The following is a 27,526-nucleotide window of genomic DNA, read 5'->3' on the forward strand; positions in this document are numbered from 1 at the left end:
AAAGAAGGACACTACATAATGATCAAGGGATAGATCCAAGAAGAAGATATAACAATTGTAAGTATTTATGCACCCAACATAGGAGCACCTCAATACATAAGGCAAATACTAACAGCCATAAAAGGGGAAATTGACGGTAACACATTCATAGTAGGGGACTTTAACACCCCACTTTTACCAATGGACAGATCATCCAAAATGTAAATAAATAAGGAAACACAAGCTTTAAATTATACATTAAACAAGATGGACTTAATTGATATTTATAGGACATTCCATTCAAAAAATTTCACAATTTGTATGGAAACACAAAAGACCCCGAATAGTCAAAGCAATCTTGAGAACAAAAAACGGAGCTGGAGGAATCAGGCTCCCTGACTTCAGACTATACTACAAAGCTACAGTAATGAAGACAGTATGGTACTGGCACAAAAACAGATAGAATAATGGAACAGGATAGAAAGCCCAGAGATAAACCCACGCACATATGGTCACCTTATCTTTGATAAAGGAGGCAGGAATGTACAGTGGGGAAAGGACAGCCTCTTCAATAAGTGGTGCTGGGAAAACTGGAGAGGTACATGTAAAAGTATGAGATTAGATCACTCCCTAACACCATACACAAAAATAAGCTCAAAATGGATTAAAGACCTAAATGTAAGGCCAGAAACTATCAAACTCTTAGAGGAAAATATAGGCAGGACACTCTATGACATAAATCACAGCAAGATCCTTTCTGACCCACCTCCTAGAGAAATGGAAATAAAAACAAAATTAAACAAATGGGACCTAATGAAACTTCAAAGCTTTTGCACAGCAAAGGAAACCATAAACAAGACCAAAAGACAACCCTCAAAATAGGGGAAAATATTTGCAAATGAAGCAACTGACAAAGGATTAATCTCCAAAATTTATAAGCAGCTCATACAGCTTAATAACAAAAAAAAACAAATAACCCAATCCAAAAATGGGGAGAAGACCTAAATAGACATTTCTCCAAAGAAGATATACAGACTGCCAACAAACACATGAAAGAATGCTCAACATCACTAATCATTAGAGAAATGCAAATCAAAACTACAATGAGATATCATCTCACACCAGTCAGAATGGTCATCATCAAAATATCTAGAAACAATAAATGCTGGAGAGGGTGTGGAGAAAAGGGAACCTTCTCGCACTGTTGGTGGGAATGTAAATTGATACAGCCACTGTGGAGAACAGTATGGAGGTTACTTAAAAAACTACAAGTAGAACTACCATATGACCCAGCAATCCCACTACTGGGCATATACCCTGAGAAAACCATAATTCAAAAAGAGTCATGTACCAAAATGTTCATTGCAGCTCTATTTACAATAGCCCAGAGATGGAAACAACCTAAGTGTCCATCATCGGATGAATGGATAAAGAAGATGTGGCACATATATACAATGGAATATTACTCAGCCATAAAAAGAAACGAAATTGAGCTATTTGTAATGAGGTGGATAGACCTAGAATCTGTCATACAGAGTGAAGTAAGTCAGAAAGAGAGAGATAAATACTGTATGCTAACACATATATATGGAATTTAAGGGGGGAAAATGTCATGAAGAACCTAGGGCTAAGACAGGAATAAAGACACAGACCTACTAGAGAATGGACTTGAGGATATGGGGAGGGGGAAGGGTAAGCTGTGACAAAGCGAGAGAGAGGCATGGACATATATACACTACCAAACGTAAGGTAGATAGCTAGTGGGAAGCAGCCGCATAGCACAGGGAGATCAGCTCGGTGCTTTGTGACCGCCTGGAGGGGTGGGATAGGGAGGGTGGGAGGGAGGGAGACGCAAGAGGGAAGAGATATGGGAACATATGTATATATATAACTGATTCATTTTGTTGTAAAGCAGAAACTAACACACCATTGTAAAGCAATTATACTCCAATAAAGATGTTAAAAATAAATAAATAAAATAAAATAAAAAAAGAAATCAGCTTCCAGTTACACCTGGGAGTGAGGTCATGACCTCTGCCATTTGTCACCCACTATACTCTATTCCGGGACCACTTCTCTGGATCTGTGGAGTTGGAATCTGTTTACTGAGCACCTATCATGGACCAGGTCACAGCTAAGGACATTCACATACATTTTCACATTTATGCCTCAGAACCACTCTTCCAGGCAAGTTTTTGTCATGCCAAATTTTCAAATAGGGAACAGAGGCAAAGAGAGGTTAAATGGCTTGACAAAATCACATAGCTAATAAGTGGCAGTGTTCAGCTTCCAACTTCAGTCAACCCCCAAAACACTTCCACAGAGGGTAGTGTTGTTACGAGCCTAAGATGGACTCAGTGCCTCATTCAGAGAACAGCCTTTATTCTTCCTGACTGGATACATGTTAGAAAGTACCGTTTGCCCAGGATCATTTTGACCCTGTTAAAGATCTTTACTGAAGCCTTGCTCATGTCTTGTAGTATTTATCACTATTTCCAGAACCAAAAGAGAAAGTAATAATAATATACAAAAAGGTATCATGAGCTTCCAGGCTTGGAGTATAAGTGATTCTGCTCCATTAGCCTCAATCTACATTCTTATAAATTCAGCTTTACAAGGTTCTCTATTTGCCAGCAAGGCCCTATGAAATCCTGTCTCTGGGAGACTTTCTGGTTGGGGCTCCGTGTTTGTATCCTAGCTGCATTCCCTGGAGTCCAGGTCCTCTTCAGGTTTTTTATTTATACTTATTTGTGATGGTTCTAGGTTAAGTCTTAGTTATTTCTGTGGGGAATCTGGTTTCTTCTGATAGTCTTCTCTACTCTCTAATTCACCCATGGCATGGGAAAGAATCTCTTAATTCTGGTCCCCTTTGGAGGCCTTTTCATTTTCTCAGTTAACACTGAATATCAAAACTCTGGGTACTATACTTGGTGCTGGAGATAGAGAAGTTTTGATGCTCTTGAGTTTCTCACAGTCCGGTCTGAGAAAGAGACATGGGAACAAATAATCCCAGAAGAGTGTGACAAGGATCCAGGTCCAGTGTGGGCACACAGGAGGGAGAGATCAACACCACTTATCAGAGAGACCAGGTCCAAATGGAGGAGGGCCACACCTGGGGACACAACTGCCAGATTTCTTTTGGGGATACATCATTGCTTCTCCTCGGGCCACAGAGAAAGACGGAGAAAGTCAAGGATTCTGTAAGTTTGTGGAGAGCCAGAAGCCGTTCCTCAAATTAGCTGATCACAGGTGGCTCCTTTCAGACTAAATCTAATCTGAGGGTAAATGTCACCTTATCTTCTAATTTTTCTTATCATCACATTTGCTTAATTTTCTCTGTCTTGTTAGTCAAGAGGCCCTGGGTTTTAAACACAGAGATCCATATCTGTACTACCTAATAAGTAAAGGGTTTTGATCAAACTTTGGGGTTAAAAGTTAACAGGGGTGATTCCAGCCACAGCAAGTCATTCCCCTTCTACAAGGCTGAGTCATCGCTTAGACCTGACCATAGATAAACCATGAAACATCTCCTCTTCCTGTCTTTCCATGGCTAAAACTTTCCAAGTACATTTCCATGACAAATAAGATTTAGCCTCAGAAAGGGAGCTCTTCTATTTTGATCTGAGTCCCTTGGGAAATCAAGTTTAGGGAAAAAAAAAAAAAAAGTTAAGAGATACAGCCTTAATCATGGCCAGGACTTCTCCCAAAGTCACAATATCCCTAATGACCTGAAATGTGACAAGAGATGTGTCCAGGACTCTTGGTCTATTTTTGGAGTGGTATAACAACGAGCCCATAACCTAGAGGCCCCACACAGGGTAGGTAGTTATGAATTCTACTCCTGCATTAACGGAGGGCTTGGGCTGTATTGAAAGTAATTGGATAAAATCTCTGGTCATGATAGTCACAACACTAAGAGACCAAGCCTAGGAATGTTGGGGAAAGAAGCCTAGAAACTTCATTATTCATGTTTTATTTTAAACTGACAACAGCATTCCCTACAGTGCATTTTCTGAAATGGTAGGAGTCACTCATATTGTATGAGGTGCTCATTCTCACAAAGAAAACTGGTTGACGAGCACTGGAAAATTGAAGGATCATTGTAACAGGACCAGAATGGGGAACTTGAGGGGTTGGCAAAGGACCTTTTTGTGAGATAGTTGGGTATAGGTAGGTGTCTGAATGGCTCACCCAAGGCTACAGAAAACCTGAGGGACTGGGTGAAGCCAGGAGAAGAAATTCCGATACAGAGAAGCCAGAATCCTGAAAGCAGGGAAGTAGTATTTATCACGCATCAGGGCCAGATGAGGTAAAGCTAGAAATTAATGAATAAATTGGTTAATTAATTTTTTTAAAGTTTCCAGTTGATGCTAAGACAACCTTGATCAGATCCAGACATAGAGCACAAGGGGGCTTGCGGTAGATGGGGGAGTCATGTCACCAAGATGGCAGCACAGGAGGCTCCAGCCTCTGCACCCACACAGAGATCAGGACGGATATCAGTGAACAAAAACAGATCTGGAGGAGCTCTGGAGTCCACTTAAGAAAACAGAACAGCGAAACAGTGGAACAAAACCCCTGAGAATAACCACCCCGAAAGGGAAGGAAGACAGCTTCATTGTGTCTGCTTTGTTGCTTCCCCCCTGCACTCCCCCACATGCACACACACGCAAGGTGGCAGCTCTTAGCACAAGGAGGGGAACACCCAAGCTGCCGCGGACCAGCCAGAGAAAGGGGATCTCACCGCCCAGGGTCAGAAGGGAAGGGGTAAGGAACTGAAGTAGCACCGACGAATGGGGTCAGAAGGACCAAGACAACTGATGGTTGCAAGGCAAATTTTAGTGCGCTACAGTTGCAGATTATATAGACTAGAAAAAGGACGGCTGCCAGACGGTGGTTTATATTATCTACAGACTGTCTGGGCTCAAGTTTAACTTCCCTGGGAGAAAAGCCATAAAGCCAGAATCATCAAAAATAACGTGCATCTGCATGGGGGAGACAGCTTTGCTTGTCTCAGTTTACATTCTTTCTGATCTCTGGGCCCTGGTGATTTATCTCCCATGGGATGGAACAAGGAGGGGAACAAGTAGGGACAGTCCCTTCGAGCAGCGGCGGCATGCCTGGCATGTCTGCAGCCTGCTCTCATGGCTGACCGTTGCCCACACCAAGCTACAAAGAGTTGCCTTCATAGGGGAAGGAAGAGTGAGGTGAGCTACCATTTTCCCCAGCCCTTCAGATCACCCCATGAAGGTTCTGCTTTGGTTTCACCCTGCCCAGAGAACACAGAGCTGAGACAATTAGAGACGGCTAGGAACAAGGGAGCAAAGCAGGGGCTACCGGTGGCAGCCACCCAGTGGGCGTGATCCTCGTTCTCGGTGACCTGCTTTGCTGATAAACCCAACAGTTTTCACCACTGAAGTAACCAACCGCCAGCATGGCCACCATGGACCTCCTGCAGATTTCACTGGCTGTCGTCCCACAGGTGTTCCTGTTTGCTGACACCAGCTACCTGAGTCTCTCCCTGCTCATCACCCCCCAAATCCTGCCAGAGCCCCGGAGCCACACCGACAGCCACTGCAGGCCTCTCTGGCTGCCAGAATTCAAGACACCAGCCTAGATCCCAGAGACCGACCAGTACCACTGTGTGCGTGCTCAAGGCTAGCCCCTCTAGCTGTGCATTCGCATGCAATCCGTCACCAGACTTCACTGTCATGCGCACGCATGGGGGGCAGACGGTGAGACAGGGAAAAGCACGCCCGAAGTCAGAGCCCCTGCAGCTGCTGGTGGGCCCAGATCTGGCCTTGTCTTTCCGTCACATGCTTGCACTATGCTCACAGGCAGCCAGTGCACCTGCATGCTCCGGGCCCAACCTCCATCACCACCTTCTCCTGCCGTGTGCCCATGACAAGAGCCAGCAGCCACAGTCACGCACGCCGATAGCCGGGGCCTCCGCAGCTGCCAGTGCACCAGTAACTGGCCCCGGCCCTTGCTGCCTGCCTTGGCCCCCACCACTACGTGTACATTTGCAACCAACCCCCCTGCCACTACACAGGTGCCTACAGCTGGTCCCCCACAGCCAAGTGTGTGTGTATCACTGGCTCTGGCCACTACCCGTACTTGCCCTGGTCCCTAGCTGCTGGACCTGGAGATGCTGCTGGGGAGCGAAACAACCTCTTAAGACTCCTTGCAGCCTCTTAAGACCTCTTGTAGTGCTTACCAAGTCAATTCTGTGGACCCCAGTGGCCTGAGCCAATGAGCTACCATGCCCCCGTGGGGCTGGCGCCAGTGCACACCTCTGCACTTGGCTCTCAGCAGACTTCTTATCAGAGACTTTGCAGAGCAGGAGAGAATGGGATGATATTCTAAGTGCTAAAAGAAATAAACTGCCTGGGCTTCCCTGGTGGTGCAGTGGTTGAGAGTCCGCCTGCCGATGCAGGGGACACGGGTTCATGCCCCGGTCCGGGAGGATCCCACGTGCCGCGGAGCAGCTGGGCTCGTGAGCCATGGCCGCTGAGCCTGCACGTCCGGAGCCTGTGCTCCGCAACGGGAGAGGCCACAACAGTGAGAGGCCCGTGTACCGCAAAAAAAAAAATAAAAAGAAAGAAACTGCCAACCAAGAATACTCAACAAAATTGTCCTTGAGAAGTGAACGCAAGATAACGACTTTTGCAAACAAACAAAACCTGAGAGAGTTCATTAACACTAGACCTGCCTTACAAGAAATGTTGAAATGAAAGACTGCCAACTAGAAACATGACAACATACAGAAATAACAACACACATCTGAATTACCAGATTCAGAATACTCTAATACTGTAATATGGTGATGTGTTAACCACTTAGGTCTAGTATAAAGGTTGAAAGACAAAAGAACTAAAGATAACTTATAGCTACAGTAATTTGTTAATGGATACATAATATAAAAATGTATATTGTGACATCAAAAACATGTGGCGGGGGGATAATCGATAACAGGAGGAAAACTGGAAAATTTACAAATATGTGGAAATTAAACAACACACTTCTGAACAACAAATAGGTCAAAGTTGAAATTAAAAGGGAAGTCAAAAATATATTGAAGCAAATGAAAATAAGAACTCAACATACCCAAACCTATGGGATCCAGCAAAAGCAGTGCTAAGAGGAATGTTTATAGCAATAAATACCTACATTTAGAAAAAAGAAAGCTCTCAAGCAAACTTAACTTTATACCTCAAGGAACTATAAAAATGAGAACAAACTAAGCCCAAAATTAGTAGAAGGAAGAAAATAACAAAGTAGAAATAAATGAAATAGAGACTAGAAAAAAATAGAAAATTTTAATCAAACTAAGGTTGGGTTTTTGAAAAGATAAACAAAACTGACAAACTTTTAGCTAGACTTACCAAGAAAAAAGAGAGAAGACTCAAATAAAATCAGAATGAAAAAGGAGACATTACAACTGATACCACAGAAATACAAAGGATCATAAGAGAGTATTATGAACAGTTATATGCCAACAAATTGGACAACCTAGAAGAAATGGATAAATTCCTAGAAATATACAACCTACCAAGTCTGAATCATGAAGAAATAGAAAATCTGAACAGACCAATAACAAGTAAGGAGATTGGATCAGCATTTAAATCCCCTCCAACAACGAAAAGCCTAGGACCAGATGGCTTCACAGGTGAATTTTGCTAAACACGTTAAAAATTAATGCCAATTCTTCTCAAACTCTTCAGAAAAACTGAAGAGAAGAGAACACCCCTAAACTCATTTTACAAGGCTAGCATTACCCTGATGCCAAAGCCAGATAAGGATATCACAAGAAAACTACAGGTAAATGTCCTTAATGAATATAGATGTAAAAATTCTCAATAAAATATTTGCCAACTGAGTTCAAGAGCACATTAAAAGGATCATACATCATGATCAAGGGAGATTTATCCCTGGAAGGCAAGGATGGTTCAACATATGCAAATCAATAAACGTGATACACTACATTAATAGAAAGACAATAATCATACGATCACTCCAATAGATGCAGAAAAAGCATTTAACAAAATTCAACATCCTTCCATGATAAAAACTCTCAAAAAATTGGGTATAGAAGGAACATACCTCAACATCATAAAGGCCCACAGCAATAAATAATAAAGGCTGTTACCACTCTTGTTTGGAATACTACTGGAAGTCTTAGCTAGAGTAATTAGGCACAAGAAAAGAAAAAGGACATCTGAATCAGAAGGGAAGAAGTAAAATTGTCTCTGTGTGCTGATGACATTATCTTGTATAGAGTAGTACAGTATAGAGCAAATTCCAGACTTCAAAAAACCCTTAGACCTAATAAACTATCCTAAAGTTTCAGGATACAAAATCAACCTACATAAATCTGTTGTGTTTCTATACACAAACAATGAACTATCTGAAAACAAAATTAAATAAAATATCCCATTTACAATAACATCTAAAATAATAAAATACTTAGAAATAAATTTAACCAATCTAGTTAAATATCTATACATCAAAAACAGATGCATATACCAATGGAACAGAATCAAGAGCCCAGAAATAAACCAACACATATATAGTCAACTAGTATTTGAAAAGAGAGCCAGGAATACTCAATGCGGTGAGGGATGCGGGAAATGGGGAGAAGTTGGTCAAAGGGCACAAACTTTCAGTTATAAGATGAGTAAGTTTCAGGGGTCCAATGCACAGCTTGATGACTATAGTTAACAATATTGTATTGTGAACGTTACTCTGAACGTAAAGCTTTAATGTTCTCACCATAAAAACAATTAAAAAATGGTAATTATGTGAAGTAAAGGATGTATTAACTAACCTTGTGTGGTAAACATTTCGCTCTATGTGTAACAAATCATCACATTGTACGTCTTAAATTTACACAATATTACATGTCAATTACATCTCAGTAAAACTGGGGGAAAAAAGATGGCTTGGGGCAAAAGGCTCAGGAAGGGGCCCCTGAAAATGTGAGAGCATTGAAGTTGGCTTTATGTGATGTCAATAGGGGTGCTGACGGAATTAGAGGAATCAGACCTGCGTCCACACTAAATCCTCCTGGATTGATGCAGTGCTAGAATCCCCCAAAATGTTTGAGAAGTACAGACGGTAGAACTCCTCCAGTGCAACCTTCTCAATTTACTGATGAAGAGGCTGAGGCCCAGGGCATAGCTATTTAGTGTCAGACGGGACTTCCCAGTCTGAATTCTGGGCTTCCTCTCTCAATTCCCCACACTCCATTTCACCAGTAAACTTTTTAAGTTCGGCACATAATCAGCAGCCGTTATATGCCAGCCCTTGTGGTAGAGGGTGGTGATTCAAAGATGCATTTGAAGATTATGATCTAACTGGTGAGACAGAGGCTTCAGAACTAATTGTTTTATACCAGATAAAATTTATTAATAGATTTTAATTATATGGGTAAGCGCCTAAATGAAAATGCTAAGTGGAAAAACAGGAAACAATTGTATATATGTTCTAATCTCATTGCTTAAAAAAAATAAATAAAAACTTGAGAAATGCAATAAACCACTACTGACCCAAGTCTTATGGGACATGCTAAGACCTTGTGTTATAAATACTTGTGTACTTATTTGACCTTCCTTCCTTGAGGGCCAGCACCAAGTTTTTCAACTCATTTTTCTATCAGTGCCATCTTGCTTCAGACCTGCCACCCAGTAGAAGATCAGTAGATGTTGAATAAATGAAGTCCCCTTCGTTACGCAGCTCCCACCCCAAAGGAGCACCTCTCCTAAGGAGGAGAATAAAGAGAGTAAGAAAGGATGTGATTAGAATTTTGGTGGGTCTGAGGTGGGCAAACATCTTAAAGGAGGCTCGTCCAAAGTAGAGAAAGCCTACTAGCCTCAGGACAGATAGAAACTGACGCGCTCCCCCTGGAGGCCGCATGGGGTGCTTACAGGGTGACCCAGATCCCAGCCCAAGGCAGGTCGCAGGTCTTCAGTTTGGATGTGGGCGCCTGCAGGAGCCTGAGACGCAGGATTTGCCTTGTTGAGAGCGCGTCCCGGGCGGAGACAGGTTTGCAATGGGGTTGGGGAAACGCCCCTGGTTCTTCTAGACGCTGGGGTCTAAGAGCCGGGGGATTGGGACTCAAAGAAGCAGTCCCGAACACCCTCCCCAATCCATCCAAGCACACACTTGGGAGTATCTTCTTAACCTTATTTAAGGGATGCACGCTAGCACAGGGACAGACATCTCTTGTGAACCCACTCATGAATTTTTCCTAATGCTGGGGGCAGAGGCGCTGGGGTGAGAGGCTGCCCGGTCCGCCCCGCACCTCCTTGTAAACCCTCCCCAGATCCCCCTTCCTCCTCCCCGCCTGACCCCCTCCTCCTCTCCCTTCTCCTCCGACACCCCCTCCCTCCCGCGGCCGCCCCGGTCCCCGCCCCCTTTCCCCTCCCACCTCCGCGACGCTGCGCTCAGCTCGCCTCCATCCTCCCCGCAGTCTCAGCCGCGAGCTCCCGGCGACGCTGGCGGGCGGTGGCCGGGCGCCCAGGCTCTGACTCCGGCTTGTCCCGAGGCTCGAGGCAGCTGCACCCCTGCCCTCCTGCCTCGCCAGCGTCGGTGACTGCCTCGGGGGCACTTTGATTCGAGCAGGGCAGCGCCCCCGGGACCGAGTAACCTTCGCAGGTAAGGATGGAGACCCCCCCCCCCGCCCCCGGACAGGGCGAGACCCTAGAACCTGGAAGTTTCCCCCGAGAAAGGCAGGACCCACCCGGGGAGAGCTTCTTTGAAGGGCTCTAAAGATAGGGATCAAACTTAGCAATTTTAAGTCATCAAAGAAGCTACTCTTCCAAATAGGCAATTCTTTGTGTCGGCCTCTGCACCGTTTAATATCAACAGTAAAATTGTTTGCATTGGAATATAAATGGAATTCTTTCTACTTAAGCACTACCAGAGGGGACCCTCTTTATTTTTATGATTATTAACAGATGCCATTGAAAAAAGGTGTAAAACGCATTCCTGGAAAGCCTCGTCTCCTTGAAAGCCTCTTTGGCAGAGTTACTATGAAAGCTAGGAATCTCTCGCTGTCTCATCAACCTGGCTGCACAGGTCAGCAAAAGGAGCAGCGCAAAACAGTTTTTAAGCGAGAAGACGAAATGAAATTGAAAAGTCTTGGACTTGCTTTAAAATACTCTAGGAAAAAAAAAAAAAGGTGGGGGAAGACAACTGAGTGAGACAAGATTGTCAAAATATTGGTAATTGTTGCCGCGGGATGACGGGCATGTGGGGTTGTAATTTTCTACTTTCTAGCTTTCTCTCTACTTCGGAAATTTTCTATCATAAAAGTTTTTTGTTTTTGTTTTTGTTTTGCGGTACGCGGACCTCTCACTGTTGTGGCCTCTCCCGTTACGGAGCACAGGCTCCGGACGCGCAGGCTCAGCGGCCATGGCTCACGGGCCCAGCCGCTCCGCGGCATGTGGGATCCTCCCGGACCAGGGCACGAACCCGTGTCCCCTGCATCGGCAGGCGGACTCTCAACCACTGTGCCACCAGGGAAGCCCTATCATAAAAGTTTTTGAAAGGTTGTAGAAACACTTCCTGCCTGATTCCTCTGACCTTTTTACACTGTCATTGATTCGAAAGGAGCTGCATATCCTGTCTAGGTGTTTTTTCCCCCTTCTATTAACTCTTCTCACTTCTGAAATTCTCATTTTATCCCAAGTGCATTTGTCTCCACAGAGAGTTATAAAAGTCATATGTTGCTGCCTGGAGAATTAGGCTTAGGATCTGGTATATAATTTAGAAGAGAGAAGGTTAAAATTCCAGCCAAATAAGACATCTAGGCTTGAAAGTAGTGTGTGAGCATCATATGGAATTTTATGTTTATTAGGACATAACTAGAAGAGCTCCTTTAACGTGAGAAGAGGTTGGATGTGGATACTCTTCCTGTTTTTCCTCCAGACAGCTCGGAAACCTGCACACTTTTAAGAATCTTTTCCGTGTTTTCAAACGTGAGATTGTTTAGCCTCGTGCTTGGCACATAGAATGTGCATATTATGTTAAAGTAATCAATTGCTAATGTGAGTTAATTTCCCCTGCTGAGTTCATTACTTACCTTTCTCTGCCCAATGCTCAACTATCCAAGGCAAGCACATTGCATTTTAACAGCGGGATCAGACTCAGAATTTTGGAGGCTGAAGCTACTTCGCCTGGGTTAACTTTGCACATGAGAAATCTGAGATGAGAGATTGGAAACAGCAAAGTATGAACGTTATTATTTTATGACTTTGCTTAACTAATATGTTTTCAAAAGCTTCACAAGCTTTAACAGATGTTTGCTTAGCTAGAAACACAGTGATCATAAGATGCTTTAAAGCCTGAAGAGTAGCAAACCTAGTACAGTTCCAGACATTCTTCGCTTTCAAAGGCCAACTTGCAAGATAAAACATAAGTCAGGAGCCATACGCTGTGCATTTCCTATGTCAGTGGATGAGAGAGCCAGCAGAGGGTTCCCCTGGGGCTCCCTCAGTGTCATTCACCCCAAATTTGATTTACACACAACATATCCATTGCCCAAACTGAAATACACAGGTCCTGGAAAAATAGCTTAAAAAACAAAGGGAAGTTTTATTTTTTTTATTATGATGAGAAACACAAGTTGTGGGTTACTGTAAAGTAATCAACTGTGTAACTTTACCATCTTCCTTTCCCTCCACTACTGCGAAACTTTTCAAGCAGACATTACTCTGTCTCATTCCTGAAACTAAACTTGAAGATAGTGCTATGGTATGATATTTTGAATAGCAATTGGCACATTGTCGATGAACTTCCTTGCCAGTTATTTTCAGCATAGAATCAGTGGAGAGCTTACCCTTTGGAAGTGAATCATTAAGTAGTTGATAGACATGGGAAATATTTGACAGGCAGAAGATTTTTCTTCCTGTTGAAATGAACTGCAGCACATTTGGGGGGCTGTTTAGCAGCGCCCGAGGTCATAGTGGAAGTGTGCTGGCACCACGATGGTTTTGGGAAACCACCTGCCAGACGTCTGGCTGTAGACAGCATTATCAGTCCTCAGCTCATCTGGTTGGGCTCTGTGGCCTGGAGGTGGGTTTTCCAAATGTGATCAGTTCTATGTGATAACCATCTAGTATATTATTAGCCAGTTAGACTTCTATCCCTCCCATGAATCCTACATGCTTTTAAAATAAATTCGATTTTTGTACCTCAAGGAACGTAAACCATCTTAAGGGTGGGATCTTAGATTGGGCATCACCAGGCTAGCTTCGCCATCTAGTGGTAGAAATAGGGATAGCAGGCAAGTTCCTACCCACCTCCCCCCCCCCCCCCCCCCCCCCCACTCACCCGGGACTAGGGATTGAAGCGGCTCGAGGCTCAGTGATGAGTAAGTTAACTTGTGTTTTTTTTCATTTGTGATTTAATCTAGGACTTTAGAGCTAAAAGAGATCTTAGAAATTTTCTAGTGCAACTCGATGGCTAAGGAGGACTTATCACAGAGTTTCATAAGCAAGGAAAGAGGCTTATGAAATGATGCACAGCACTGCACTGTGTGTATTTGTCGAATAAACAACTTTATCTATCCTGTTCCAATTCTTGATTCTCCCTAGCAATACTGCTGCATGCTACAGGAATGTTTTATCACGATCTTCTGACTTTAGCTCTAAAGTTGTGTGTCTGTATAATTTTCCTAAAAATGAACATTTTCATTTATGTTTAAGTCTCTGAACCAAACGTTCTTTTCCCCCTTATATCACTCCCCACTACTTCTTTCTTTCCAAACATCCAGGGAAGACAGTTTTAAAAACTAGGTTTTTACTTTCCTAAGTATATTGCTATTGCTGCTGTAACAAATTACCAAAACCTTCGTGACTTAACCCAGTATCCTATAGTTCTGGAGGCCAGAAGTCCAGAGAGGGTCAGCAGGGTTGCCTTCTTCCCTGCAAGTTCCAGCAGAGAATGTCTCCTTACCTTTTCAGGGTCTAGAGGCCACCCGCATTTTGTAGCTTGTGGTCCTGCCTGACTCTGACCTCTGCCTCCATCTTCACAGATCCTTCTCGTTCTTGACCCTCCCGCCTCCTTCTCAGAAGGATCCCTGTGATTACATTGGGCTCACCTGGGTAACCCGAGCTAATCTCCTCATCACACAATCCTTAACTAAATCACGTTTGCAAAGTCTCTTTTACCAAGTCAGGAACACAGTCACATATGACACATTAGGATGTGTCATAGTCACATCCTAATCTGGGGATTAGGATGTGTTACAGGCATAACTTGGAAATACTGTGGCTTCATTTCCGGACCACTGCAATAAAGCGACTATTGCAGCAAAGCGTCACGGGATTTTGGGGGTTTCCCAGTGCATATAAAAGTTACTGTAGTCTGCTAACTGTGCAATAGCATTATGTCTAAAAAACAATGGATACAACAATTGAACACACACTTCGTTGCTAAAACATGCTAACCATCATCTGAGCTTCAGCAAGTCATAACCGTTTTGCTGGTGGAGGGTCTTGCCTCGATGCTGATGGCTGCTGACTGAGCAGGGCAGTGGCTGCTGAAGACTGGGGCGGCCGTGGCAGTTTCTTAATATTAAGACCCTACTGAAGTTTGCTGCATCGATGGAGTCTTCCTTTATGAACGATTTCTCTGTAGCATGCAATGCTGTTTGATAGCATTTCCCCCACAGAACTTCTTTCCTGAGCCGCTTTATCAACTAAGTTTATGTTACACTCTAAATCCTTTGTTGTCATTTCAACAATCTTCACAGCATCTTCCCCAGGAGTAGATTGCATCTCAAGAAACTGCGTTCTTTGCTCACCCATAAGAAGCAACTCCTCGTCTGCTATAGGGTTATCAAGAAACTGCAGTCATTCAGTCACATCTTCAGGCTCCACCTCTAATTCTGGTTCTCACGCTGTTTCCATGACACCTGCAGTTACTTCCTCTGCTGAAGTCTTGAACCCCTCAAAGTCATCCATGAGAATCAACTTCTTCCAAACTCATGTTAAGGTTAATATTTTGACCTCTATGACTCATGAATGTTCTTAATGGCATCTACGATAGTGTCTTCTTTCCAAAAATTTTCAACTAACTTTGCCCAGATCCATCAGAAGAATTACTATCTGTGGCAGCTGTAGCTTTATGAAATGTATTTCTTAAATAATAAGACTTGAAAGTCAAAATGACTCCTGATCCATGGACTGCAGAACAGATGTTGTGTCAGCAGGCATGAAAACAACATGAATCTCATGGTAGATCTCCCTCAGAGCTCTTGGGTAACCAGGTGCATTGTCAGTGAGCAGTAATATATTTTTTTCTTGGTTAAGAGTCCATTTTAATTAGATTCCGTTACTTAGAATCAGTTCATCTCAAAATATTTGTGTATTATCAAAGAAAATATAGGGGCTTCCCTGGCGGTCCAGTGGTTAAGAATCCACCTTCCAATGCAGGGGACGCAGGTTAGATCCTTGGTTGGGGAACTAAGATCCCACATGTGGCGGGTCAACTAAGCCCACGAGCCAAAAAAATAATAATAATAATTAAAAAAAAGAAAATATAAATTATAGTTCTCAGTTCTCTTGAAATATTCAGTAAACTATGTTGTAAAGAAATGTACTGTCATCCAGGTTTTGTTGTTCCATTGCTAGAGCACAGGCAGAGTAGATTTAGCATAATTCTTAAGGGCTAGAGAATTTTCAGGATGGTAAATGAGCATTAGCTTCAGCTTAAAGTCACCAGCTGCATTAGCGCCTAACAAGAGGGTCAGCCTGTCTTTCGAAGCTCTGAAGCCAGGCACTGACTTCTTTCTAGTTGTGAAAGTCCAATAGCGTCTTCTTCCAATAGAAGGCTGTTTTATCTACGTTGGAAATCTGTTGTTCAGTGTAGCCACCTTCATGAATTCTCTTAGCTAGACCCTCTGGAGAACTTGCTGCAGCTTCTACATCAGCACCTGCTGCGTCACCTGGCACTTTTATGTTATGAAGATGGCTTCTTTCCTTAAACCTCATGGACCAGCCTCTGCTGGCTTCAGATTTTTCTTCTGCAGCTTCCTCACTTCTCTCAGCCTTCAGAGAATTGAAGTGAGTTAGGGCCTTGCTCTGAATTAGGCTTTGGCCTAAAAGAATATGTGGCTGGTTTGATCTTCTCTCCAGACCATTGAAACCTTCTCCATTATCAGTAATAAGGCTCCTTTGCTTTCTTGTCATTTGTGTGTTCACTGGAGTAGCTCTTTTTCTTTCCTTCAAGAACTTCTTTGCATTCACAACTTGGCTGACTGGTGCAGAAGCCTAGCTTTCAGCCTATCTTGGCTCTCCACATGCCTTCTTCATTTCTAGCTTTTTTTTTTTTTTTTTTTCTCTGTACGCGGGCCGCTCACTGTTGTGGCCTCTCCCGTTGCGGAGCACAGGCTCCGGACGCACAGCCTCTGCAGGCCATGGCTCACGGGCCCAGCCGCTCTGCGGTATGTGGGATCCTCCCGGACCAGGGCACGAACCCGTGTCCCCTGCATCGGCAGGCGGACTCTCAACCACTGCACCACCAGGGAAGCCCCCCATTTCTAGCTTTTGATTTAAAGTGAGAGACGTGCAACTCTTCCTTTCACTTGAATACTTAGAGGCTATTGTAGGGTTATTAATTGGCCTAATTTCAATACTGTTATGTCTCAGGGAACAGGGAGGCCCAATGAGAGGGAGAGAGATGGGGAGAGCGCCAGTCAGCGGAGCAGTCAGAACGCACACGATACTTAAGTTCACCCTCTTATATGGGTGTGGTTTGTGGCCCCCCCTGAAAAAATTACAATAATAACATCAAAGATCACCAATCACAGATCACCATAACAAATATAATAATAATGAAAAGAGATTACCAAAATGTGACACAGAGACACGAAGTGAGCAAATGCTCTTGGAAGAATGGCGCTGATAGACTGGCTCAACAAAGAGTTGCCACAAACCTCTTGTTTGTAAAAAACACGTTATCTGTGAAGTGCAGTGAAGCACAATGAAACGACATCTGCCTGTACTTGGCGTACCACAGTGAATGAAATCCACAGCAGTCAGAGATACATGAAATCCCTTATAAATACCTACGTAGCTTCTGACCCCTATTCTTTGATACTTCTAATAATCATTGCTGCCATTTGCTGAGGGCTTACTGTGCTCTGGGCACTGTATTTATAAATATATCATACTAGTGTCTCACAAAAATACTCCAAAACATTATCCCTGTTTAACAAACGTAGAAAGTAATGTTTGGCGAGATTAAGTGACCTTCACAAACTCATACTGCTGAGAAGTTGCAAGTGGACTTCAGTTGGTTCGGCTTCAAAGCCCACTGACACCACCATCACTGAAACACCCCAGTTCTCACTGTCCCTCTTGGTCACATCACTAACACAATTACTTTCTCGTCATACTGATCCCACACTTTTTAGCCCAAATGTTGCCTCCATTTCACTGCTCCAGTTAGTGACTGACATTCACTGGGGGCTTCAAGTGCACTGGGAACTGAACTTTATAAAATACCTATTCTCGGGCTTCGCTGGTGGCGCAGTGGTTGGGAGTCCGCCTGCCGATGCAGGGGACGCGGGTTCGTGCCCAGGTCCGGGAGGATCCCACATGCCGCGGAATGGCTGGACCCGTGAGCCATGGCCGCTGAGCCTGCGCGTCCAGAGCCTGTGCTCCGCAACGGGAGAGGCCACAACAGTGAGAGGCCCGTGTACAGCAAAAATAAATAAATAAATAAATAAAATAGATCCTAAAAAAAAAAATACCACCAGCAGTGGGCTTCCCTGGTAGCACAGTGGTTCAGAGTCCGCCTGCCGATGCAGGGGACACGGGTTCGTGCCCTGGTCCGGGAAGATCCCACATGCCGCGGAGCGGCTGGACCCGTGAGCCATGGCCGCTGAGCCTGCGCGTCCGGAGCTTGTGCTCTGCAACGGGAGAGGCCACAACAGTGAGAGGCCCGCGGACCGCAAAAATAAATAAATAAATAAAATACATCTTTAAAAAAAAAAATACCACCAGCAGTGGGCTTCCCTGGTGGCGCAGTGGTTGAGAATCCGCCTGCCGATGCAGGGGACACGGGTTCGTGCCCCGGTCCGGGAAGATCCCACATGCCGCGGAGCGGCTGGGCCCGTGAGCCATGGCCGCTGAGCCTGTGCGTCTGGAGCCTGTGCTCCGCAACGGGACAGGCCACAACAGTGAGAGGCCCGCGGACCGCAAAAAACAAAAAACCCAACCTATTCTCTGCATCTGCTCCCAATTTGCAAAAGTGACTCAAAGTTTGACAAGTGTTCTCCAAAACCTGACCCGTTTAATGCTCACTTCCCACCTGTCTGCTCACACTAGTAATGCTCCTTTCCTGCCCTGGCCTTTTGCCTAAGCCAGCAGTTCTCTCTGCAGATAAAGAGAGTATCTGGTCCAGACTGCAATGTCTACCTGTTGTGTGTCAGTCTTGACTGAGCAGGTGGAGGATGAAACTGGAGGAGGAGGGAGATAGCTGGAACGTGTTTTCACATTCGTGCACAGGTGTAAATGTAGGCAGTGATGCTGGGAGGGGTGAGTGGCTGGGATCATGAATGGCTAAATAAAGGACAGGCAAGTTGTCAAAAGTGGTTATGCAGTCATTTCTGGGTCCTAATATACATTAAGGTAGAAGTTGGTGTTGGCCCTATGAGGTCATTGATCTGAGTGGTCCCTGACCCATTATCAGCCCCCCAGAAAGTGTTTGACAGAGTAATGCAAAATTATGTTCCAAGGCAGCATACGATACACATGAACTTGGGCAGCTACTTCACTGTCCATTACAAGGGACCAGGTGAAAAGAATGGCCCAGGTAAGTGTGACTCTATCACCTGGTGCAGATTCTGGATGGTACATCAGCTCATGTTCATTTACAAGAAAGTAGTTCATTCAAAACATTTAATATAGCAAGGTCATCTAATCTTTCTTTCGTCTGCCTGACATAAGTTAAAATATAAACTTTAAAGGGTAACAAACCAAAAAACAAAAGAGAAACTGAGCCTGAGAATGTAATTATGTCATGCCATGGTAAAATTCTATACACTCTAGAAGACTCACTCAAAAAGTTAGGTTTTTCTTTCACTGTAAATCGCTCCCTTAGAGTAATTATTCTGACACTGACTGTTTCTTTTTAGGCTGAGGGTCTGTTGCAGTTCCAGAATTCTTAGGGTAGATTCAGGCTAAAAATAAGACATGGGAAGTGCAATTCAAGTGTTCTGTGGCTGGGTAATGTTTAATCACACTGAAGTTTAATAGCAATGAGAAAAACATATTACAAAGCCACAGATATTCATAGAAATGAGTAATTAGGAAAGCATTCATTTGAGAAGTCTCTAAAGCGAAGCTGTCCTTGAACAAAAAACAAAACAAAGAAAAACAGAGTTTGAGAGTGTGTCAGAAACTATCCTGAAATAAAAATGTCTGAGTGTAAAATTGACTTTCTAGAAAACTAAAAGTGCTATAACTTTGCCTTATATGATGAATTGTTTTAAAGTGATATTAATTCACCCACTAAGGTAGAATAATAACTATAAAAGAACTTATTATTGATTGTGTCTATGCTCTGGGCTCAGTGGTAATTCTTTGCATATATCAACTTATTTAATTCTCACAATTACATTATGAAGTTGAGATTACTCTTATCTTCACTTTGCAGATGAGGAAATGGAAACTTAATTGAACTTAATAAACTGCCCATATTCAGTTGCCTAATAAGTGGTAAAGATGAGACTTAACCCAAGTCTTCTTACTCCTTGGTCTGCCCTTGTAACCACTATGCTGGTAGAGATACCCAAATATTCTAAGTACTATCAGCATTCACATTTCTAAGAAAGTATAAGCAAGCAACCAAACAAAAGCAACAGTAAGTTATCTCTTGTAGTTACGGGTGGTCATTTCTGTGAATAGTACAGACCAGGCAGAAATGTGGACTAATATCTGCTTCATCAGTAAGAATTCATCTATAAATCCTGGTATTCTTGCTTCCCCCATAATTCTCTTCCCTTCCATTCGTCTCCATGGTCCAACCCATAATTAACTACGTGTACATTGACTCGTGGTGAGAGCCATGACTGCAACCTCACTTTTATTAACCAAAATTGGAATCTGAAGCCCCAAATCCAAGCCATCTGGAAAGTGACAGGGAAGGTCACAATTATAATGGAAGACAGGAAAAAGGAGGAGAATGAGGGAAGACATGGCACATTAAAGCTTTCAAAATACTATAACTGCTCCACCAGCTGGGACTGTGTCTCTTTAGTTAGTGCTTTTTGGATGACAGGAGTCTATAGATGTATCCACTGAACCATGGCTTGCTCTATCAGCAAGAGCTATCATTTACGTTACACTGGCGTTTTACCACAAGGCAAACTTAGATTTCCCAAAAGGAAGTGTCCTGAGACATTTGTTCAGTTTGAAATTATAGGCCAAATTAGACAGGCTTACTAAGTCCATGTCCTTCATTACTGTGATTCTGAGGTCATATGACAAGGCTCTGCCCTTCCTGTGCCCAAGGATCAACGTGGGCATGGCTTTTATTCCTGTGCTGCATTGCAGCTGAGTCCCTCAAAGGGCACCAGACAGGGCTGTCCAGCTAACACTCCTGCATCATCTGTAGCATCTGTAGCTTCAGAGGCGTTTACATACAAGCCCACTGAATTTGACTCTTTTCAGAAGTATTATTAAATCACTTACAAAGTATGTGTTGTTTTCTATTAAAGGAGGAACCATTCAATATGAACAGTTGCTACCATAGTAAAAGAGCAAAGTTTAGAATGAATTTATTTTGTACACAGAGAGGAAGCAGAGGTCCTTTGAAACCTGGTGAAGCAATCATCCCTGGAAAGTCCACCTTCTGGGAGGGGTTTAAGCTGCTACACCAGGACCCCGGCTGCTGAAGTGGTTCTGAAACTGTACTGAGTATCAGAATTGCCTGGAGGGCTGTGTACAACATGCCTAGCTGGGAACCCACACCCCTCCTGGAGAGTTTTGAACAGTAGGTCTGGGTTGGGCCCTGAGAATTAGCATTTTTAACAAGTTCCTAGGGGATGCTGACACTGCTGGTTTGGGGACTTCAACCTGGGAATCCCTTGATGTGACAGAGTTTATTTGGCCACTCACAAGCACAGAATCTTACTAACAAAATCTTATTCAAAATTCATTTTGAATCCAAAGGCAGGAGAAAAACCAATTTCCCTGCTCAAAGCCGTCAGGCAGAAGGAGTTCCCCATTACTCACAGGAGGGTCAGCCTTTTTGTTCTATGTAGGTCTTCAGCTGATTGGATGAGGCCCACCCACATTAGGGAGAGCAACCTGCTTTACTCTATCTACCAATTCGAATGTTAATATCATCCAGAGACACCCTCCCAGACACACCCAGAATAATATCTGACCAAATATCTGGGCACCCTGTGGCCCAGTCAAGTTGACACATAAAACTAACCATTACATGGGACTTTCTTAAAAGTCTGACTACAGAATTAATGCACAGGGCACATGTTTTATTTGGTAAAGAGGAACTTCTAAATTTGAGATTCATATTCTAGGTCAATTATTTGTATAGCAAAATACCATCTGGTCTGTTATAATTTAATATTTGCATTCTACCTATCTAAATCCTAACTAGCTGAAAATTTGCAAGACTAAATTAAACAACACTGGAAAAAAAAAAACAACCCAAATCCGAAAAACAAAACCTAACTGTGGAAGCAATACCACAACACCAAGATTTTGACGTTCTCTCTTTTGCCTAGGAATGCCTTTCACACATTTATTACTGCACAGATCGTTATTACCAAGTGTTAAAATGTACAAAGTGATCCTGTGTATTTTTTAATGTGAGTAATTGGCTATTCTCAGTCTTTGCTGTAATCATATATTAAGTACATAATGAACAGCTGTTATCACATAGGGCTAAATAAAAAATCGATTTTTAAAACTTTTGTTTCCCACATCAAAAAACTCCCTTGGTTGAAATTTTGCTAAGGATCAAGTAGATAAAAAGATATGTGTACATCTTTTTAAAATCATCTGTTATGGCCTGTTGATAAACTAAGAGGCAGCAAATAACTATGATTTTAGCTTCTTTTTTTTGGAAAGACATAACATTTCATCTTGGGAACCACCCAGTTAAACATACAATTTCAAGGTCTCAGGAGAGTTACTGAGTTGTTAGCCTTTGTCATTCCAATCCAATTAAATAAAATGGATGAAATACTCATTAAGAAAATTGCATAAAAAGGCAACAAAAGAAAATACTAAGTGGTTCAACAAATTCATTACTGATATAATTACTGCTTTGTGTAAAGTCAAATTTGCCATGGTAATGATCAGAAAATATTGTGACATGAGTGTGGATTTTTTTCTCAAGTATATTGTTTACTGATTTTTTGGACAATATCCATCAGTCTACAGAAGAATGCCCTGTCTCCAAAATAAAGTACAAGCTATTCAGCAAACAATACTAATATTAACCAGAACCACTATTACTTAGCATTCAACTGTGAGCAAATAGAAAAAAATGGAAATTGCAAAACTTCTACGTAATTTTGCTGATGCCAAGTCATGGTAAAGATTATTCTAAACTTGCTTAACACGTTCCAATGTATGATCATTCAAATTAATTGTCATGTTTTGATGAACAGATCATGTTTAAATAACGAAGAGGTTAATGTAGTATATGTTTTTGTTTTATCAAAAGAATGTTGTTAGTTTGTTAATAAAATTCTGTCCTTGTATATGGCGAAATGAACTCCGTTGTATCAAGAGATGCCCATATTCGGCTCTGAATCAGAGACAACTTCGGCTTTTCCTGCCAGCTCCCAGGATCTTATGGGTGTACCCTGCTTTGTGGGCCATTCCTGACATTCTTTATTAGCTTTCTTTTCTTTGATAAGCAAAGAAAGCTTATGAGAAAGCCTTGAGAGTGAAGGTACTGTAGGAATAATCTAACCTTGAACTGCCTCTGCTTTACACACAGTGCAAATCATGGGCTAAGCCTGGATGTTTTAACTATTAGTTAAAAACAACTTGGAACATAGCTTACAAATTTCCAAACTGCTGCTCCAAAGAGTACTACTCCCCCTCTCTCACCAAGCAACAACTGACAAAAGTCAGTTCTAGGAACAGATGTACATACCAGTGAACCTAGAGAAGCAGGAAACGAAGGCAAGAAGATGTAAACAATAGAAGAGGTATTATACAATTTAAACAGTTTTCAGATGAGAGACCCAGGATGAAAGGGACTATATTTCATCATGATCATGTTCCCCCAAGTTGCGAATTCATAACCATCGCCTGTGCTCCATAAATTCTTACAATTTTAATATAAAGTAAAATGCCACTATAAAGTATTTTTGCGTGGTGCTTTGCTTAGGTGGTGGTTCCAAGCACAACTTTGTTTTAAAAAAGTACAGGGTACATTTTTCTTATTTTCGGATAAAAGGGCCTGTGCTGTGTATTTTCTTTTTATGATCAGGGGTTCTGCTTGTGAAAATCAAAGCAGGTCAATAGCAGAGGAGCCCATTTATTTACTTCTAAAATCTCTACTGAATATTTTAGAATATTATCCTATGATTTTAATTGCACCATCAATCAGCTTGGTCTGCAAGCCGTGATTAAGGGAAATTCATTGTATTCCAGTGAATGCTTTTTTTGAGCTCTGTGCTAGCCATTTACATTCTAGAGATGAGGAATTTATGATCCCTCCTTTTATTAAGAAGCTGAGTTCAGGGAAAGGGCCGGACATCTGCTGTTATCTTTATTTCTAAATCATCTGGAGATAAGGTTGTAGGACACCTTGGAAGGAAGATAGTGTGGCTTATGCAACAGAGGACCCCAGTTTGCCACCCCTTCTTATTCTCCCATGTGTTGGGTTGAAAGAGGGGAGGAAGAGGGGGAGATGGCAGATGGGGGTAGGATGCACGGGGATTAGGGCTGGTGGAGGGCGGTCTGAGTGAAAACAGTTTACTGATTTTGGATGTCTGTATGAGCCTACTTAGTAGGGTGTTTATCTAATCTCAGTAAAATCTAAGTACAGTGAGAATATGGGCTCCTATTTGTGGTGAAGCTACCTTTAGGACCCAAGACCAAAATGAATGATAAGTAACATATTTTAAAAGAAACCAATATAAAGCCTCTCTTTCTATTTTAAAGGACAACATAGAAGAACAAAATGGAAACGCTATTTTGGTTGATACTTTCCACCCTTGGGTGGACTCTCATCGATGGATCTGAAATGGAACGGGATTTCACGTGGCACTTGAGAAAAATACCCCGGCTTGTCAGTGAAAGGACCTTCCATCTCACCAGCCCCACCTTTGAAGCAGACGCTAAGATGGTGTTAAATCAAGCGTGTGGCATCGAATGCCAGAAAGGACTCCCGGCTCCCAACCTTTCTGACCTGGAAGACTCTCTCTCATATGAGACTGTCTTTGAGAACGGCACCCGAACCTTGACCAGAGTGAAAGTTCAAGGTTGGGTCCCTGAGCCACATGAAAATCTCACTGCCCAGGGAGCACCTGTGAGGAGAAAGAGACAGGTGTACGGCACTGACAGCAGGTTCAGCATCTTGGACAAGAGATTCTTAACCAATTTCCCTTTCAATACGGCCGTGAAGCTCTCCACGGGCTGCAGTGGTATCCTCATCTCCCCTAACCACGTCCTAACAGCTGCCCATTGTGTCCACGACGGAAACGACTACATCAAAGGCAGCAAAAAGCTAAGGGTAGGGTTGTTGAAGATGAGAAATAAAGGTAGTGGCAAGAAACATAGAGCTTCTAGGAGGAACAGGAGGGAAGCAAGGGGTGGTGCTGGAAGAGAGGGTAGCAGAGAGAACCTGAAGGAGAGCGCCAAGGCCGGGAGAAGGAGAAAGGAATCTGCTCGGGGTCAGAGAGCCGCTGACGGGATGCCCTCCTTCCAGTGGACCCGGGTCAAGAACACCCACATCCCCAAAGGCTGGGCTAGAGGAGGGAGGGGAGATGCGGCCTTGGATTATGACTACGCCCTTCTGGAGCTGAAGCGTGCTCACAAAAAGAAATACATGGAGCTGGGCATCAGTCCCACCGTCAAGAAGCTGCCCGGCGGAATGATCCACTTCTCAGGATTTGATCACGACAGGGCAGATCAGTTAGTCTACCGGTTTTGCAGCGTGTCCGATGAATCCAATGATCTTCTCTATCAATACTGCGATGCCGAGTCGGGCTCCACTGGCTCTGGGGTCTATCTGCGTCTGAAAGATCCGGACAAAAAGAGATGGAAACGCAAAATCATCGCGGTCTATTCCGGCCACCAGTGGGTGGACATAAACGGAGTTCAGAAGGACTACAACGTGGCCGTGCGCATCACGCCCCTCAAGTACGCCCAGATCTGCCTCTGGATGCACGGGGATGATGCCAGTTGCACCTACGGCTAACGGATCCCTGAAACGAGGTTGTGGATGACCTACATCGCAGAGAAAACTGGTTCTGATTACTCTAGTAAAGATCACTTCATAGGTTCTGCTTGGACTTGAACCCTATCCATAGTATTTCAACGTGTTTATTTTTTCAAAATTAGGAGCTTTTCATACATTTTTAAAAGGTGTAGGTACGCATCCTACAATTAGATGGACACTTCAATGCCAAGTATATATTCTTCTTTACATGGTGATAAGTTCATGGGTGGGAAAATTTTTGTTTCTTTCTGCCTTGTTAAAGATTAGACACTCTTTAAAATTTCAAGCTGGTATCATAAATAATATGTGATTTCTCAATGGACTGACTCTCAGGGTCCTACTCTAAGAAGAGGCCAATAGGGTGCCGGTTGTGTATTCAATGTGAAACTGCATATACAGAGGTGGACGACTAGAATCAAGTTTGAGACAGTTATAACACAGTTTGTACTACTCTGAGGTAGACCCATTCAGCTCATGCCCTCCATGTTTATATTGTGTTTCCATTGGGTCTGAGAAACTTTAGGTTTTTTTTTTTTTCTTTCTTTTTTTTTTTTTTTGCGGTACGCAGTCCTCTCACTGTTGTGGTCTCTCCCGTTGCGGAGCACAGGCTCCGGACGCGCAGGCTCAGCGGCCATGGCTCACGGGCCCAGCCGCTCCGCGGCACGTGGGATCCTCCCGGGCCAGGGCACGAACCCGTGTCCCCTGCCTCGGCAGGCGGACCCCCAACCACTGCGCCACCAGGGAAGCCCTCTTTTTTTTTTTTTAAGAATTACAATGAACAGCAAGCTTTATAAACAAAACTATTAACAGTTTTACTGCTTTAAAAAAATACCAACTGAAGTGTTATTATTTATGGGAGAACTACTTTGTTCTATGAAATAAATCTAATTTAAAAACAGGGAAACTGAGACTTTTAAGATCTCAAGTTTTTATTTAACTAGTAGTCAGAATATGGACTTTTCAAGTATGCGTAGGAAGACAGTTCCAAAGTTAATAAATGATCAGGTGTTGAAAGCCACATCATTTTATACAGCTACACAGTCTCCTACGAATGAGGTGTTACAGTTTGAGACAAGGAATTCTATCGTCTTTTTTAAGAGAAAGCCTTTCTTCCCCTTGACAAAGTTCGCTTTTCTTAATAGGGCCACAGACATATTATTTTGGTGAATTCTCTGATTAGCGATTTTGGATATGTCCCTTTAACAAAGTGAGTATAATTTATGAATATAATTTTTAAAAGAAAGTTCTGATCGTTTTCATTCGGGACCAAGGCGGTGCACACACTGGGGCCATCATGGCAGCCTCAGCAGACAGAGTCCAGTGGCTGCCCTGGGGCAAAACACAGAGTAGACACTCAATACATATTTCTTGAATGATCAGATATTTGCTGAATGGTTGTACAAGCGGTTTAGTTCAGGCCATTATGTTTAAAGGGTTTTAGTGATTTGTAATTGAGTGCACTATAAAATTCAGGAGTTGCAGACCTTATTTCTGGGCTGCTCTTCCTGGTAGTGTCTAGGGTACACGCTCTTCTCTTGGGACACACCCAAGTCATTGATTCTGCCTGAGTTCCAATTTATTTTACTTGTTATTATTTTCCATAATAAGGGGAAGTTATACCCTTGACTAGTATGCAAAGGAATACATAATTAGATTATGTTAAAAAGTGATTTTGTAAATGGTGTTGAAAATAGCTGAAATTTAGCACAAGTTATATTCTTTTATAATGTGAATCTGTTAAAAATCATTCAATAAAAATTTTAAAAATAAATCAACTATCACTCTTACTGTATTTGTATATATGTTTTACATACAAGGTTTTAGCAAGTATTAACTGTTTATTTTTAAAAAATGATTCTACTTAATTCTAAGCACATTTTGCTGGGAAGTATTTTATCACTGGTGGTAGTGGAATAGGGCTATTGTCTCCAAAACTTTGATCAAATCTTTTTTGGGGAAACATCTATATGATCACTGGGACTAAAAATGTTCCAAGGTGAATTTTGCACATTTGCACTCTTGCAAACACACATGCATTCTTCATCTTAGTTTCTTAGACAATAAGTCCTGGGTTTGAGTCAGTTTGGAGGAATTTATGGTGCTT

At 42.8% G+C, this 27,526-nt stretch overlaps 1 protein-coding gene across 1 annotated transcript; it reads left to right on the forward strand.

Moving 5' to 3' along the window:
• Nucleotides 1–10,454: 10,454 nt before the first annotated feature.
• On the forward strand, nt 10,455–27,198 carry PRSS35 (serine protease 35). The gene is made up of 2 exons (XM_033867491.2): nt 10,455–10,635; nt 24,144–27,198. The coding sequence occupies exon 2, from the start codon at nt 24,163–24,165 to the stop codon at nt 25,399–25,401; it is 1,239 nt and encodes a 412-aa protein (XP_033723382.1). The 5' UTR covers nt 10,455–10,635; nt 24,144–24,162; the 3' UTR covers nt 25,402–27,198.
• The last annotated feature ends 328 nt before the right edge of the window (nt 27,199–27,526 follow it).

This window comes from Tursiops truncatus, chromosome 12 (assembly GCF_011762595.2).
Source record: "Tursiops truncatus isolate mTurTru1 chromosome 12, mTurTru1.mat.Y, whole genome shotgun sequence".
Taxonomy (NCBI): domain Eukaryota; kingdom Metazoa; phylum Chordata; class Mammalia; order Artiodactyla; family Delphinidae; genus Tursiops; species Tursiops truncatus.

Coding starts and splice junctions, on each gene's coding strand:
- PRSS35 (XM_033867491.2), top strand. CDS start 24,163: ATGGAAACGCTATTTTGGTTGATACTTTCCACCCTTGGGTGGACTCTC.